Raw genomic sequence first — 17,146 nt, forward strand, 5'->3', positions numbered from 1 at the left:
AAGCTTTGTTAGGTAGGTCTGCTTTTCACGTCTGTTGCTTCTATGGATGGTGGTTTTGGCTCAGCGTCTTTGACTGTGTGTGCTGGACAGTGTGTCTGAAAACACTGCAGAAATAATTTCATTCATATTGTCTTTCTCCAGGATTACTGATAGAAATAAAATTATTTTATTTATACCAGTAGGATGTGTGCACGTGTGCATGTGTGTCACGTGTATGTGTGTGCATGCGTGTTCTGTACATGTGGAAGCCAGACGTTAACATCAAGTGTTTTCCTCTATCACAGTCCACTTTATTTTTCGAGACAAGTCTGTCACTGAGCTTGGCACTCACTGACTGGTTAGATGAGCTGGTTACTGACCCCCAGGACCTGTTTCTGTCATCTCCCAACACTGGAGTTATGGAGGAATGCTGCCACAACTGGTATTTCACAGAGGTGCTGGTGACCCAAACTCAAGACAAGGTCTTGATGCTTGCACAGCAAGTTACTTACCCGAGGAACCATCTTCCCCAGCCCAAATGTTGTTGAAATAATCACAAGTCAGTGGTTTCTTTTTTCCTGTGTCCTCTCCGCTTTATTTCTGGCAGTGCTGGGAACTGAAACTAGGGCCCCACGCACACGAGGCAACCCCTTTACCACCAAGCTCCAGCTCCAGGCCTGAGCTCAGCTTTCTTATAGAATCGCACTTCTGTTTCTAAACAAAAGTACATCAGAGGGATGCCTTTATTAAGCAGCATAGCTTACAATTTATGGGAGTCTCATTGCATGATGTCATCTTTTTCTTTTTCTTTTGTTTCTTTTTTTTTTAACTCCTGAGATTCTTCACGTGTATTCTCCCATTTTCATTAAACTCTAATTTGGGCTGTTACATATTTCTCCATTCGATGATGACTTCTTGTCTAAAATGGTTCACACGAAGTACTTGGGTGTATTCATGTGAAAATGATGGTTGTTCTCGTGATTGTGTCCTTCTTTGTAGGAGCCAAATCTAAGAAAAGAAAAGAACAGACATGGAAAACTATTCAGAAAGGCGAATAAGGTGTTCTTATGGAACACGTCAATCATAAGCTACCGTACTTTTCAAATCTTATCACACATGAGTATTGGTTAAAGCCATGCATAAAATACCGAGTGAAGAATTTAGTGAAACAGAAATTACAAAGGGTTTATGGGAAAGGTGGGTGGAAATTTTCACTCCCAAGCTCCTTCCTGGTGACAGATCATTTCAAAAGCACAAGTGTTCAGGGATCATTAGTTGATAATCCTGCTGGGAAATGTGTGAGATTTCTCTCTAGGCTTTGAGTACTACCTACCTTACAGGCAAAGGGATCAAGGTGCCTGAAGGCTTATCCATGTTTATTTGCATCTATATAAAATCTGCCTCGGCTCAGAGCTTCCAACTTACCCTAAAGCGCTTATGTGTTGCAAATTCCCTTTGCTTCCCTGAAGATTACTAATCAATATGACTACAGGTCAATATGATGTAATACTCCAAGTACCAAGAGCTAGGAGCACAGCATATGAGACCATGGACTTGCTTTTCTTTATGGGCAGCCATGATGTGGTGTAGATGGCAGGAGTCTGTTTACTTCACTGTGTCAGGGTGATAGTGGAGAAACAGTAAAAATGTACAGGACCTTGATTCTGTTGCTCTTTATCTACAACTAAACCCTCACAAAGGAAGAAGGAACGTGTCCAAGGATGTAAGAAAGCGCTCCTGGGAGATTTTCCGTAATAATGAGAGAATCAATGTGCAAGATCAACTTAAACTGATGATCTAAAATGGAATGCATCCGTCAATGAATGCAATCATGAAAATTTCAAAAAAATTATTGTGGAAGGAAGTTCATGTCATACTAGGTGGATGAGTAACACCAGAGTCACAAATAGGATACGTGTGTGTGTGTGTGTGTGTGTGTGTGTGTGTGTAGAGATAGATCATTTTATACTTTTTTCCTTACATTCACTAGATTGGCATTATTGCATGGTATATAAATGCAATATATATTGTATATATTGTGTGTGAGGTCAGTGAGGTGACAAACTGAGGCTTTCCGTGCTCACACCCTCACAGAAACATCAGTTCACACAACTACCCACGTACAAAAATAACTTGACACAAGTTGAAGAATCCAGGTGCATGATAAAAGTACTAGAAAGACATATACCTCACCCAGTCATTTATTAACAGATGTACGAAACACAACATACAGGAATTGCTTCGTCAATAAAATGGTTGCTTCCATATCATTCACACACTACTGTACAAATGGTCAGACTAGTCATTATCATAGGTCACAGTGGTCACAGGCGTGTAAGATTACTGTGATATAAATAGAACCTCTGGCACAGTGACAGCTTGTCCGTAGAGATGAGGCTCCTAGGTCACTACATATCCCATGACTCGGGTATGTGATGTCTTACATCAGATTATTAACAGTAACCAAGAGCAATGGCAAAAGCCTGTGGCGTTTGGGCTAGGGTGGGCTACAGGACCACCAACTCTACTGACCAACCACTCAAAAGGATAAACCCATACCTGACGCTGGGCTTCTGATGTGATAGCCCATGGTGTCTCGGGGAGGTTTTATCCCATCATGGTCTGTTTAAACTCTATATTAGAAAGCTTCTACAGTAGTATGTTTCTGTGTAGTGTTTTCAAAGGTCTTTGGTGTTAGTTGATGGCTTCCGGGGGAGGGAAAATAAGTTCTCTTCAGGATTCCAATCCCTGAGAGGTTATCTTTCTTCATCTACCTACCCATACACATACAGACACCAAACGGGCTCAGTGAGGAGAGAGAGAGAGAGAACAAATTTGGAAATTTGGCAGGGGGGAGTGATGTAGGATAGAAGGGAGAGGAGGGCAGGGAGGGGGGAAGGGGGAGATATGATCTTCGTAGAGTTATGTAATGTTTTGTATAAGTCTCTTGTAACTACAAAGAAAATCCTCGAAGGATAAATCAAGTCAAAAAGGAAGACATCAGGAAAGGAAGAATACAATAAAAGAAACTCAAAGCCATCAAAAATGATTGTTTAATGGAAATTCTGTAAGGTCTTTTCTTCAACTACTTTAAGTATAAATGGATTAAATTCTCCACCCATGAAACAGGTCAAAGTTAAATGAATTTTGATTGTTTGTTTGTTTGATTGATTGTTTAGATCCAACTTTAGGCTGCCCATACAATTCAATTTAGTGTTAATAGCTTTCACAACCTGAAATCAAATGGCTGCAAAGATACTCCATTCAAATGGCAACTAAGAGAGAACAAGATGGCTATGTTCATAGCAGAGAAAATAGATGATAAGTCAAAAACTGTCACAGGAGACGAAGAAGGTCATTATATAATAATAAAGGACTCAGCTCATCAATGGAATGTAATTGTGATTATATGCACACTTTACATCAAAGCACATAAGTATCTAAGGGGAGACCCCAAAGGACGGCATCAATAGAAGAAGAAGTCAACAACACGTGCAGGATGGAGCTCACACAACTCTGCAAAATGAACTCGACAGATATACAGAATAGTACAGGAGCAGACTAAACACATTCCAATTCACACATGAAACATTCCCCAGAATGGATCCTTTGTTAGGCCACAGAGCAGTCTATCTAAATAAATTTAAGAACACTTGAACCATATCAACTATCTTTTCTAAACATAGTAGCATGAAACTGAAAATCGGTGTCCGGAGAAAAAATTGCATAATACACATAAATATATATATATATACATATATATATGAATTAAAACAACATACTCACAAATAACCAATGACTCAGAAAAGTAATAAAAAAAGAAAAAATAAATATTGATGTGCATTTAAAGAAAAATACAACATACCAAAACTAGTAAGACTGGTTTTAAGAGAGAAGTCTGTGGCAAAACCTGTCTGAATTCAGGAGGAAAGATGTAAAGAGCTAAACTTTATGCTGTAGTAATCAAGAGGAAAAAAAAACCAAAAACAAACAAACAAACAAACCAGAGATGATGTGAGAAATTAAAAAATATGGGAGCAAAATAGTGAAAAGATAGAAAAACAGAAGATCAAAGAGAGTGAGGGTCAGCCTCTTGAAAAAATTTTAAAACTGGTAAACCTTTAGCCACGCTTTATTATTAAATAAAGAGAAACCCCAATAAAACCATGAGTGAAAGGTATCACAGAAATGCAGACCACCAGAGTCTACCATGAGCAATTATACACCAGCAAACTGGATAACCTGGAAATGGATTCATTCACAGAAACATGCAACCACCAGGACTAGATTTTGAAGAAACATAAAGTGTAAACAGCTTAGCGATGAGGCAGAAGACAGAGTCAGTTGTCGACCCTGCCCCCAAAACTTAGTTCAAGACATGGTGGTGTTGGTGGCCTCTATGCAACATGTAAAGAAATGTTAATGCTGGCCTGCTTCAAACTCTACCAAGAACTTGGAAAAAGGAGGAGGAGAAGGAGGAAGGGGAGGAGGAGGGGGAGGAGGAGGAGGAGGAAGGGGAGGAAGAGGAGGAGAAGGAGAACCCTTAACATAAACACATTTTATTAGGTCAGAAATTTGTAGTAAGAAAACCTGACCAAAAAAAAAAAAAAACAAAAACAACAACAACAAAAAAAAAACCACATGAGCTAAGTAGACTTTTCTCAAAAAACAAACAAAAAGTGTTTAATTAACAGCTGACAGTTATATTGGGGAAATGCTACCGGTCATTAACCAAGGAAACACAGGTAGAATCACAAGGAAGAAGATGATCTTGTAAGATGGCCGACTGCTGCTGCCTCTCTATGACCTGGTAAAGGGAAGCGACAGCATAAGAAAGACTGTGCTCAGGCTGGGGCTGGGGCTGTAGCTCCATTGGTAGTGCCTGCCTTGCATACAGGAAGCCTCGAGTTCAGTACCAGCACTGCACACACTTAGCGTGGACCTGTGACTACAGCAATGAGGACGGGTGCAGAACAATCAGGGGGCCAAGGTCATCTTTGTCTATCGAGTGAAGCTGGGATATAGATCCCGAGAGAGGAAGGGAAGAGAATAGGGGAAGGAAAGAAAGAAAGGCTGGAGTGGGGGGTGGTGAGTATAGTTTACCAAAGAGAGGAAGAGCTTTGGAAATTCACAAGGGTACTGACAGAACAGCTAAAATGCAAGGAGAGAAAGATCGGTGGTGGCACCGGCAATAATAGGAAGCTAGCCTTGTGCAACCCAGTTCTGTGTGGCTTCCACTGGAGAGAGGAAAAACAGAAACTCCAAGCAGGAAGGAAGCAGGTGGTCCCAGTAAAAAGAGAATTAGTAATCTTCCCCTCGTGCTCACAAAAACCTCAAAACCAATTGGAGGTTTTGGTGAAACGGTGTCTCCTCTCAACATCTAGACGGTCAGCAGTGGAGAAGACTCCTACCGCCCTACCCTGTATGATCGGGAGGGGTGGAGGTTGGTGTCATCTGGCAAGGAACTTAGAGTTTAAAGTTAAGCCACCCTGACAACGAGGGACGACCACAGACAAAGCAGAAAGCTTGAATTTACCTGGGTGTAGCCTCAAAGTGAGGAGGGGTCTGTGTAGAAAGCGGGGAAGGAAACAGATGTGGGCAAGCCAAAGGTACATGTTACAGGAAGCCCTGTTCAAGCAGGGACATGCACTAAGAAAGGAAACTCCACCCCCAGAGGCTGGGAGCACTTCTACTGAAAAGCTTCTATAAGGCAAAGGACACCATCACTAAGACAAAGTGACAGCCTGCGGATTGGGAAAAGATCTTCAATAGGACAAAATGACAATGAAAAGAGCTTCACCAACCCTACATCTGACAGAGGACTAATATCTAAAACTTACAAAGAACTCAAAAGTTAGACACCCACAACCCAAGTATCCCGATTCTAAAAACGGGGCACAGAGCTAAACAGAGAATTCTCAAGACAGGAATCTCTAATGGCTGAGAAGCACTTAAAGAAATGACCTTAGTCATCAGGGAAATGCAAATCAAGACAACTCCGAGATTCTACCTCATACCCATCAGAATGGCTAAGATCAAGGGACAGCACATACTGGTTGTTGAAAGGTAGTTTCTTTAACGAGTGATTCAGAAAAACTGAATTTCCACATGTGGAAGAATGAGAAACTAGGGCCTCCTTCTGCTCCAGAAGCAATTCAGAACCGGCTGGAGACCAGGATGTAAGTCTGCACCTTTGAAACATAAGTAAAATCTAAGTGAAGCACTTGAAGAGGCAGGCAGGGAGAGGGCTTCCTGACAGGACTCCAGCAGCACAGAAAATAACCAGAACTGGCCAGCAGCACTGTATAAAACTCGACTGTTCTGTGAAGCCAACGAAACCATTGCTGGAATACAGAGGAAACCTCCAGAACTAAAAAAACAAAACAAAACAAAAAACCTTTGCCAGCTGTTCATCAGTCAGGTAATTAGTGTCTTGAATACATGGAAGAACTGCATCAAATAAATATCAAAAATCATCCAACCAATAAATTGAGCTAATTAAATGAATAGACGGTTCTCAAAAGAACACAGAAAGCCAATAAAATATTTGAAAAAAGTACTCAATACCCTTAATCATATGGGAAATGAAAGTTAAAACTGCTGGAGAGTCCAGCTTACTGCAAGCAGGATGATTCCTGTCAGGAAAGTAAATGCCTGTAGCTGCTGGTGAAGACGGGGGAGAGAAGGATACTTCTGCTCTGCGGGCGGTGCACATGTGTAGAGCCACCGTGGAGATCAGCCACCGTGGAGGCTTTCAGAGGCGAAACCTGGAACTGCCATTGACCCATCTACAGCTCTCCTGGGTACATACCCACAAGACTATATGTAAACGGACATGGCACCGCAGTCCCTGCAATGCATGCATGTTACCTCTCTAGTCACCTTAGTTAGGGAATGGAACCTCCCTCAGTGTCTGTCAACCTGTGGTCTATACACGCAATGGAGTTTTCCTCAGTCAGAGAAAAACTGAAATCATGCCTTCAAAAAGTAGACGCAACAGGAAATCGTTACATTAAACACAATAAGCCAGTTGCAGAAAGGACAGATACCCATGCTTTTTTTTTTTTTGCTTTTTTTTCTTTTTTTTTTTCTTTTTTTCGGAGTTGGGGACCGAACCCAGGGCCTTGCGCTTGCTAGGCAAGCGCTCTACCACTGAGCTAAATCCCCAACCCCTTACCCCATGCTTAATATGTGAAATACAGACTGAAATGTGCGTGTGCGAGCAGCGCGTCTATGTATGTGTGTGCATATTTGTGACTGTGCACATGCCGTGAGCACCTGTATGTGTGTGCATGTGTGTGTGTGTCTATATATGTATGTGTGTGTTCATCTGTGTGAGCACGCATGTTCCTGTGCATGCCCATGGCATGTGCATCTGTATGTGTGTGCATGCTTGTGCATGCGTGTGTGTACATGTGTGTGTGCATGTGTGTAATGAAAGTTATAAAGGGGAGCATGAGGGGGGAAGAGACATAAGGAGGGTGAAGAGGTAGGGAAGAGACAGTAATTAATAAGTCCGTGTGACAGAACTCTTATCACACTGTCCAGGGGAAGGAGAGTTGGAAGATGGCAGTGGGGGAAAGAATGAGTAAGAATATAATGATATATATGTTTTTAAATGCCATGATGAAACCTATCACTTTGTATGCTAACTTAAGAGTTGGATTTAAAAGGAGATAGCTTTTAAATGGGGAGATAGCTCAGTCAATAAAACGCTTGCTGAGTACCATGGAGATCTGAGTTTGATTCCTAGGACCCTCATTTTTAAAGTCAGGTGCGGTGGCATGCATGCTCTTGCCATCCGGCGCTGGAGAGACAAAGACAGGCAGATGGGAAAAGCGCTAACCAGGTTAGCCAGGTTAGCCTAGTGAACTCTAGGCTAGTGCAAAAATACCTAAAAAATCAAGGTCAGCTCCTGAGGAATTAGGAACAACATGCCCAAGGCTGACCTGGGTCCACACACTCAGGAATATTATTCAGCCCTCGAAACAAAGGAAAGGCTGTCTTCTGCTGCACCACGGATAAACTAGGACCAGTGAACTAATCAGAACACGTCACCTCACCACCTGGGAAACAGAGACAGGGGACTCGAGCTGTTCAAAACCAGCCTGAATTAGACAGTAAGTTCAAGGTCATTCTGAGCTACACAGTGTGGACCCTATTTCAAAGAAAAATTTCAAAACAAAACAAGGACCTGAGATGTGGCTTGTGACTGAGTGCTGGCTAAGTGCTAAGTCTGGATTGTGCCAAACCATGTTTGATTCTCAGGAGAAAGAAGCCGGGGGAGAGGGAGAGCCTGCAAGCGAGAGTGTGTTCTCTCAGGTAGAGCTTTTTAAACTTACACTTGCAGAAGCAGGGAGCAGAGTAACAGTGGTTGCCTGTGGCTGACTGGCAGGAGACGCCAGCCGAAGGATGCGATTTCAATTGTACGGGGCAAGTAATCTGCTCTTAGGCAGTGACTAAAGTTAATGATGATGCAGAGAATATTCAAGACTTCCGAGAGAGTATGCCTTAATCCTGAGCGGGCCTCCCCCATCACCTTCATCGTTCTTGTAACAGAACAGGAAAATGGACGTAGCTCGGCCTCAGCTGTCTTGCCTCAATCAGCAGTTGTGGTTCACTAAAAATAGCATTTTGGGCTCTTGCCACAGTCTTAGTATATGAAGAGTAAAAAAGGTAGAAAATCTTTTCTGCCCAAAAGTTTGCTTTTCCATTTAAGAAGTCATCCCATTCAGCAAAAAGGTGGTCTCTGTGCTGCCTAGTTTTATATCAACTTGATATGAACTAGAGTCATTTGAGAGAGGGGAGCCTCAATTGAGAAAATGCCTCCACAAGATTGGGTTGCAAGCAAGCCTTTAGGGCATTTTCTTAATTAGTAATTCAAGTGGGAGGACCCAACCCACTGTAGTGGGGGCCACTGCTGGACTGGTGGTCCTGGGTTCTATGAGAAAGCAGGCTTGGCTGTAGTCACCTACAGCAGTTAGGATTGCTGGCCCTGGGGTCACAAGAGCAGGTGAGCTGGCCCTGGCCCTTGGTGGCTGCAGCACAGAGGGGAGTGGACCCTGCATCTCTCCTGGGCAGCACAGCAGTGTTGGCCATGGTAGAGGGGGTGCAGGTGAGCCCTGGGGTGAGAGCATGGGAGAGCTGTCCCCCAGATGGCTTGGGAGCAGAAGAGCTGGCCCTGCCCCTTCACTAACTGTAGTTGGAGAGCAGGCCCTGCACCTCACCTGGGCAACACAGTGGAGCTGGCCCTGATGGCCAAGGCATAGGTGAGCGAGTCTGAGAGTGTGAGAACTGTAAGAATGGTAGAGCTGGTCCTGCCCCTCACAGGCGGCAGCACTTGGGAGAAGCGTGTGACCCAGCAGCTCTGGAGGTGTGTGAGTGAATGAACTGACCCAGAGAGCAGGAGAGCTGACCCTGCCTCCTTCTGATAGCAGCACTGGGTGGCCTAGCCGGATCAGTGCTGAAAACCTCACCCTGGTAGTGCATGTAAGGGACAGACACCACCTAGGCCCAGATCCAGCTCTGCGTTAGCCCACCCCAAAATCCATGTCATCTCTGAACAGTCTGGATGCATGGACGGGTCAGTCCTGCCAATCAAAACTACAGGATCTCCATGACACAGGGTATGGGCAGGATAACAAGGAGGAAGCTGGGTAGGAGGACCCAATATTGATAGCGTCACAGAAGACAGATATCTCTAACCAGACCAATGACTCACTGCAATGGACTTTTGTAAGTGAAGATGTGTGGACAGAGGGGTGCACTGTGGGACACACTGTGACATACTACAGCTTCCACAGTGAGATGTTTTCTTTCTTTTTTTTTTTTTCTTTCTGGAGCTGAGGACCAAACCCAAGTGAGATGTTTTCTATGCTTTGGTTTTTGGTTTTGGTTTTGGTGGTGGTGGTGGTGGTAGTGGTGGTGGGGTGTGTGTGTGTGTGTGTGTGTGTGTGTGTGTGTGTGTGTGTGTGTGTGTGTGTGTGTGTGTGCATGTGTGTTTGCAAAGGCAGGGAGACTGCAAAGGCCAAGAGAAGACATGAGAGGACAGGGAGATGAGCTGGACTGGGATGCATGCTGTGAAACTCACAAAGAATCAATAAAAAGTTAAAGAAAGAAAGAAGGAAAGGAAGGAAGGAAGAAGGAAGGAAGGAAGGAAGAAGGAAGAAGGAAAGGAAGAAAGGAAGCAAGCAAGGGAGGAAGGGAGGGAGGGAGGGAGGGAAGGAGAAAAGGAGGGAGGAAGCTAACTTAACAATGGATGGAGAGCAAGCCTCTGCCTCAGCTCCTGCCTCCCGGCTCCTGTTCTGCTTTGATTCCCTCTGATGATGAACAGTGATGTAGAAGCATAAGTCAGATAAACCCTTTCCTCCCCAACTTGATTTTGATTGTGGGTCTCATAGTAACAATTGAAACTCTAACATAGACTCATGTTCTGAACGTGATACATGTTCATGGGAATGATCAGGCTAATGATGTGCAGTCCCTCTTTTCTCTGGCAAGAATACAGAGGCTGACCCCACCACCCCATGTATACCTAGCAGGTGAGAAACACAGCAACAAAGGCTGGGTTTTCCCTTGTATTAATCACTACACTGTGGTCCAGTTGTCTCCAGGAAATACAAGGAAGTACTTTTATCCCTGACGAAAAGGATTGAAGTGTACTTCTATCCCTGACAAAGTGAAACCTGTTGCAGCTATGAGCTAGTAAAGTAGAAATGGCGAGTGATGGTAATGTCTAGGACTCGCTCAGCATCGGGGTTGACATGGAAGTCCTGTCTCACCAGCCACTGTGGCAGAGAAAAGAGCACAAGCGTCAAATCATATGCTTGGCTACAAACAGATGTCTTAGACAACCACCGTTAAAAACTAAGCAAAATGAAACTCAATAGCTCTTTTCCTGGGAGGACACCTGCGCGTTAGAGAACCGCCCACACTTCACAGTCTCGGTGAGAATTGCCTGGGAAGAACTTTTTTTAAGTCCCCAAACCAAGCATCATCACAGGGAGTCCCAATGAGCGGATTTGGGGCAAGACTTAGCAGTGCCATTTTCAAACGCTCTCGGGCTGAATGGAAGGTTCAGCCAGCGAGAAATCGCAGCATCCCTGTGGTGCTAATGGGCTTCCTTCCTCCTCAGTAGCTCTGTCACTGACTAGTCACTCAGGCCTAATGCAATCATATCCCTCAGCCCGAACTTCCTCCTCAATAAAATATTGGTTACAGCAGTTAACAACCCCGTGAATTAATCTGAGGTAACACATAAAGAGTCTAGCACAGAGCTGAGACAAGAGAGCACTCAAAATGCCGTGGTCGTGTTAATGATGGTGGTGATGATGATGATAGTGGTGATGTTGATGGTGATAGCAGTTGAGGTGATGGTGACAATGATGGTGGTGGTAGTTAGTGGGTGACATTTTTTCCCTGTGGCTAGGGCTATAATACATTTTATTACAGAAAGCCAAAACCATAACTTCAACCCATGGGTTATAGTCTTCACCATGGCTTCCTTCTCTTGAAATGAGCCTCCAGAGTCCACCACAATCTTGAGCACGTATGAGGGGATACCTGGTCTCCATGAGGACATATGGTAGCTTGTATCTGCTGTCTATAGTAAACAGGCACTCACGCACCCACTCACCTCGGGTTGAAATGAATGTTCTTGGGAACTCCTCTGTGGTCTATGACGACTCTCTGGTTGTCTCTGTAATTGAAGGGATCATCTGGAATCCTGAATTTGGCCATCTGAATCTCAGAGTCACTCAGTTCAGCATGAGAAATCCTTGCATAACCCAACCTGCAGTAGAATTAGAAATGGTTTCTAAAATGTCTCATTACAAAAATATTCTAATAAATACAGCAAAGGCCCAACCAAATCCCAGTGAATGCTAATGGCTGGCACCTTCTAAGTTAAGCTAGTTCCCCATTTCTAACTTGACTCCGAGTATTAGGACTAGAATTAACTTGATTTATTACCCTAAATATTAACAGAAATACTATTTTCATAACATGATAAATGAATAAGGAATGTGTACATAGATTTAATTAACTCCACTTAGCAACCTTGCTTTACTTCTGTACTTGGATGAACGTTTCGTCTACACAAACTGCTTCCCATATAATTATGCTTTGAGTTAATAACAGGATCTCTTCAGACTGACAAGTGTGCGTGCTTACATTTTTTTCCCTTCTCCTTTTCAAAATCCAAATACCTCGTGCATATTTCTAGGCACATTTCCTAGTCTAAAATCAAAGACTTTGTATGTCTGCAAAAAAAATTTCCACATCCTGTTTGGCTTACAGTGTCCGGCTCTCTGGAAAAGTCAAAGTACTTTGTAGACACTATCCGAAGAGTTCTTAGTGAAGTTCTCACATGGGAAAATGAATGACCCACTTTTCATTTTCATTCGTTTACATCCTGCCTCTTCCAGAAAGGGCATTTGCATTGTGTTCAATTGCTTATGGATTTGATGAACTTTCCACGGCAGCATTTTAGGTTGTGGGGGTGGCCAGGAGGTAAGATGAAGTCCTTGCTCCCAGTGACCATTTGTTCTGGTTGGAGGGCAAATTAAACAAGTGTGTATGTAGAACATCCATCAGACGGTGATAGATACATCCCGTGGGAAAGGATGGGGAGTAAGGAGTCCAATGTACTGGAAAGGCCAAGAAAGGTAAAGGCTCGGAGGTAGACGTGTGTGGGGTTTGGGGACTCAACCAGGACTGAAGGAAGAAAGGCAATGGACTTGGGATAGAAGGGAAGTGGGTAACAGAACCCTCCCTCCAACACACCTGTGAGGATGGATCCCAGAGGAAGAGGGGGGAATAGAATCCATCAGAGGGGGTGAGGCAGAGATCTGTGGTGGCTGCTGGGTAGAGCACATGCCATGGGAAGGTGGAAGTGGAGAAGCTAGGGAAAAGGTAAAAGAAAGGGGGGCTTCAGCCAGAGTGGGGGGACCTGCGAGAGAGAAACAGAAACAAAGAATCAGGGTGGGTGGAGGTAGCCTACATTACCACTGACAAAGGGACGAAGGGAGGGACAAGAGCTGGGGCCCTGTCAGATGGGGGATCTGAGCTGTCACAGGTTAAGGCTTTGGGCTAAGCTTGGGGCACTGTGGCTCTGGGTCACTCCAAAGCACTATCTCCAGCAAATCTGGGCTGTTTATTTCGCGAATCTCCAAGATCAAAGTGTTAACCTGTTTCACAGATGCGACCTTCAAGGCTATTCCTGAAGCCCTTGAAGATAAGAAATTGCGACTACATAAATTGTTCCCTGAAGAGGAAGGCTCCCATTGTCGTTAAAGTATGAAACCTACTAAGTGCAAGGGTAAGGAGCTGGGTGATTGAGAGCCAACACTCAGAAGGCACATGCCAAGGAATGGCCATGTGAGCCCTGGACAAGAAGTCAGCCATGAGCTCACCCAAAGGGAGAGCCCTCACCAGACCCCAACCCTGCTGGCTTGTTTGTACAGGTTCTAGACCTTTGAGAATATGACTGGCTTTTATTTAAACCACCCACTCACTCTGTATTATCTTGCAGGGCAACCAGGGTAGGACAATGGACACACTGTAACACATGCACACAGGCATGCAAGCATGCCTGTATGCACACAGAGAAGCACCACTTATCATAAACATACTGTGTCCTGATGGCTAGTCACTTTGTGCAACTTGGAACTGTTATATCTAGCTCAGTCTACACCAAAGCTTGTTTTCTAGAATTCTGATATCCTGTGACAAACTAACACTTGAACACAATCTTCTCAATGACAATGTTCTCAATGTTCTCAATCTTAGGTATGAAATGATTTATGAAGCAGTATGATCTTCTACCATAGCTCTTTGGAAACTGAAGCAGTAGTTAGCCTAGCTCTTGGGCAGCTGTCTGAGAGCAATGGCTGGGCCTCTTAGAGTCTTCGAACCAGTGTTGTAACCAGAATGAACTTTATAGCCCCTAAGTGGTTTCCTGAACTTCCTTCAGTAAGTACAGGAGCCAACCAGGTGAGCCATCCAGGGACCAGTAAGGTCCCTAATCAAAGTCCTTAATACAGGTCCATAAATCCTTGCAAGATCTACTCCCTTCGCAGTGTGACAGTGTTCACCTGCTACTCATCCACCTTTCAAGCCCAACACATACTGCAGCATCCCTAGTGTCACCCTCTTCAAACAGAATGCTCTTGTGTTAGGGTCTCTTTCCCTATATCTGGAAGGGTCGTCTCCCAATGGTACCTTTCTTACAGTGCCTGAGTTATACGTCATTGTGTTTAATACTTTACAGGGTGCAGGTGAAGGCAGACAAAATAAAAAGAGGCTGTCATTGGATGAGAAGGAAGGGAGGCAGGAACGGAGATTTTAGAAGGAGAGGGAGAAGCTGGAGAGAAAGAACTGGGAGAACATGGCGGTAGATGTTAAGATACTTCTCTGCACATAGATGAAGGTTCTAAGGGATGGGTGTGTACAGGATTTTGTGCTATCTAGATGGGCACATTATATCTTATCAATTGGATCAGAGGATATTGTGTGGTGCGTTCTTTCATGTGGCGACTTAATTGAGTTCAAAAGAAGGTGTGGTGGTCGGACACACCAAGCCCGCCATGGAATTGGGATGTGTATGCCTGGCGTGGTAACAACCCACTAAGGGAGCTGTGAGTGAAAACAAAGGAGCGTGGCAAAGTGCCACACTGGAACAGCTCATGGACCGCCCAGGTTAGAGAGTACCATGGGGGCCAGCATGGAGCCGCTGAGATTAGTGCTAGTTCCTATGGCCACAGAGCCATAGGAACTAGCAAGAGAGTGACCGCCTGGGTCAGAGGGAGCCCAGGAGAAAAGTCGTGCCTCTCCCCCTCCCCCCAACAGCAAGGCCCTTATGATACCTCTAACTTAGCTTAGCTAGTTCTGTCTTCTTAGACTATTAAGGGCCAACATTGTTAAATCGTGTAACCAACAAAATCAACATCTATAAAGAGCAGTGAAAAATAATTGCATCCATGACACTTTGCCTTCACAGATTTTTTTTTTAATGCCAGTGCTCACCTGATCAGGCCCCGATACATGATATATTCACACCATCTGTCTCGATCTGAGCTGTCAATATCCTATTCAAGGGCAGAGAGGAGAATGCTTAAAAGATAGAAAACAATGCTTGAAATTGAATTGCTCAAAAAAGAGAAGAAAGAAAGAAAAAAAAAAGATGAACCCATGCCCCTCTCCGTCGCTGCACTGGATGCTGGGAACTAGAAAGATGGGTAAATCTGCAGTTGCACCCCAGTCTCACCTCCCGCAGCTCTCCAAATCCATCAGCCCCAGCAGAACTGAGAGCCCTGACATCAGACCCCAGTCCTCACCAGGCTCTGCACCCCAGCTGCACCCCAATGCCTCAGTAGCTTGTTTGGAAAAAGCACAAAGGATGAGAAACGCCCTGACTTCTTTCTTTGCTCTCCCTTGCCTCTCTGTGCAAAGGGAATCCCATCAATAGATCTCCAGCTGCCTGGTACTTAACTTGATGCCTGGTGTTCTGTGGGTGCTTGCTCTGTGTTTGCTAAATCAGAGCATAGACAGAAACTCATCCAGGAGCAATCAAGACTCTTTTGATGTTGAAGGCTTGAAACCAGACTCATTTTTCATCGGAGAAGGAGAAAGGGTTTTTTTTTTTTCTATAATGTACTGGAAAAACTATAAATATGGAGATTTGTGGATGAAAGAAGAAATCGCCACTTTCTTCTCTTTAAATAGCCTATAAATAATATATTTGTATTTGACTTTTTACCACCTCTAAATTTTAACTATTAAAATCTAACTTAAAATACATTTTATATCACTACAAATATGACACACGATTTATGATTTTTGTTCGCTACATGATGTGTACCCGGATGCTAATCTTACGTATTATTTACATTCTATGCTCCATTTGTATACAAAAGAGAGTGTAAATAAATCTCAGAAATTAAACTTAAATGCTTAATAACTGTAAAAGCAAATAAATAAGAGAAGAAGTGTTCAGCTTGCCTTGGGAAAGAGCAATCTAGTCATTTAGCCATAGATACTAAAGCTAATCAGCTATACATCTGTTAAACTGTTACTTTACTTCATTAGAATTTTATACAGTGTTGTAAAATTTTAAGACTAGAGAAGTTAATTACTCATTTCTTAAGGAGAAAAATCTATTCATCCAAGCATATACGATTAAAATTCCTCTACATGTCAATGAACATCCTCAAAGAAAAGTAATATTAGAGTCCATTACCAATCAAAACAGCCTTTAACCATTATACGGGGAAACCAACAGAGGGCAAATGAAAAGCCAACTTGGAGGCTGCGTCTCACAGAGAACTGACAAACCTGTGATTTCAAGCCCTAGGTTGCCCTTTGATTCTCCTGACCCTTCCCTGAGAATTAGTGCATTCTCTTTTCTGTCTGTCTGTCTGTCTGTCTCTGTGTTTCTGTCTCTCTCTGTCTCTCCTTGTCTCTCCCTCTCTTTCACCAACCCATAATAGCTATCAGTCGAATGTGATTTGAACACACACCCCACGCCCCATGGGTTTCACGGAATGGAAGCCTGGACTCCATTATGGCCATGTTAAGGTGTGGAAATTCTGTAGGTCAGCACCTTGTCAAAACTGGCTAAGTCAAGGGGTCACCTCCTTCAGAGGGGTTAATGCTGGTCTCACAGAGCCAGTTGCAGCTAGATGAGCCAGCTGTCATAAAATGAAGCTGCTCCCTGTACTTGCCCCTCTCTTCCTGGGGCCATTTCCAGTACCTTTCATCTGATGCAGTGGGACGGCCTGAATAGATTAGGGCTGCCTAATCTTATAATGCCAGTCTCCAAAACAATAAGGCAGGCAAATGTCTTCTTCACAGACTACCCAGAACCAGGTACGCTGTGGTGATACAACCCAGAGCAACAGAGTGCAGTGTCCTCCCAAACTTCTTAAAGGTCTCTAGCAAGGTTGCCCACACCAGTGGCTTGAAGGACTGCCTGGATACTGATTCCTCTCTGTAATCCTGATTAAGCTCCTGGATTCTAGATCTCTATATCCTGCCCTCTGGATAGACCACACACATGCTTTAAACGCAGCTGAATTCCTCCTCTTTGCAATACTGTTTTTCTTCTCTGCAATAAACGTCACCATCCCAACGAAAACGAGGCCATACTTCTATCTCGTCCATGAATACT

At 43.9% G+C, this 17,146-nt stretch overlaps 1 protein-coding gene across 1 annotated transcript in view; it reads right to left on the minus strand.

The window, feature by feature from the left end:
* Window positions 1-546: 546 nt before the first annotated feature.
* The window catches only part of Cwh43 (cell wall biogenesis 43 C-terminal homolog), a 46,251-nt gene continuing 29,651 nt past the window's right edge, over window positions 547-17,146 (minus strand). Inside the window, exons 14-16 of the mRNA NM_001191677.1 lie at window positions 15,004-15,065; window positions 11,615-11,770; window positions 547-987 (exon numbers count right to left, since the gene is read on the minus strand). Of these exons, the coding sequence (NP_001178606.1) occupies window positions 909-987; window positions 11,615-11,770; window positions 15,004-15,065 (297 nt within the window). The 3' untranslated portion in view covers window positions 547-908. The remainder of the gene's footprint in view (window positions 988-11,614; window positions 11,771-15,003; window positions 15,066-17,146) is intronic.

This window comes from Rattus norvegicus, chromosome 14, assembly GCF_036323735.1.
Source record: "Rattus norvegicus strain BN/NHsdMcwi chromosome 14, GRCr8, whole genome shotgun sequence".
NCBI classification, from domain to species: Eukaryota; Metazoa; Chordata; class Mammalia; order Rodentia; family Muridae; genus Rattus; species Rattus norvegicus.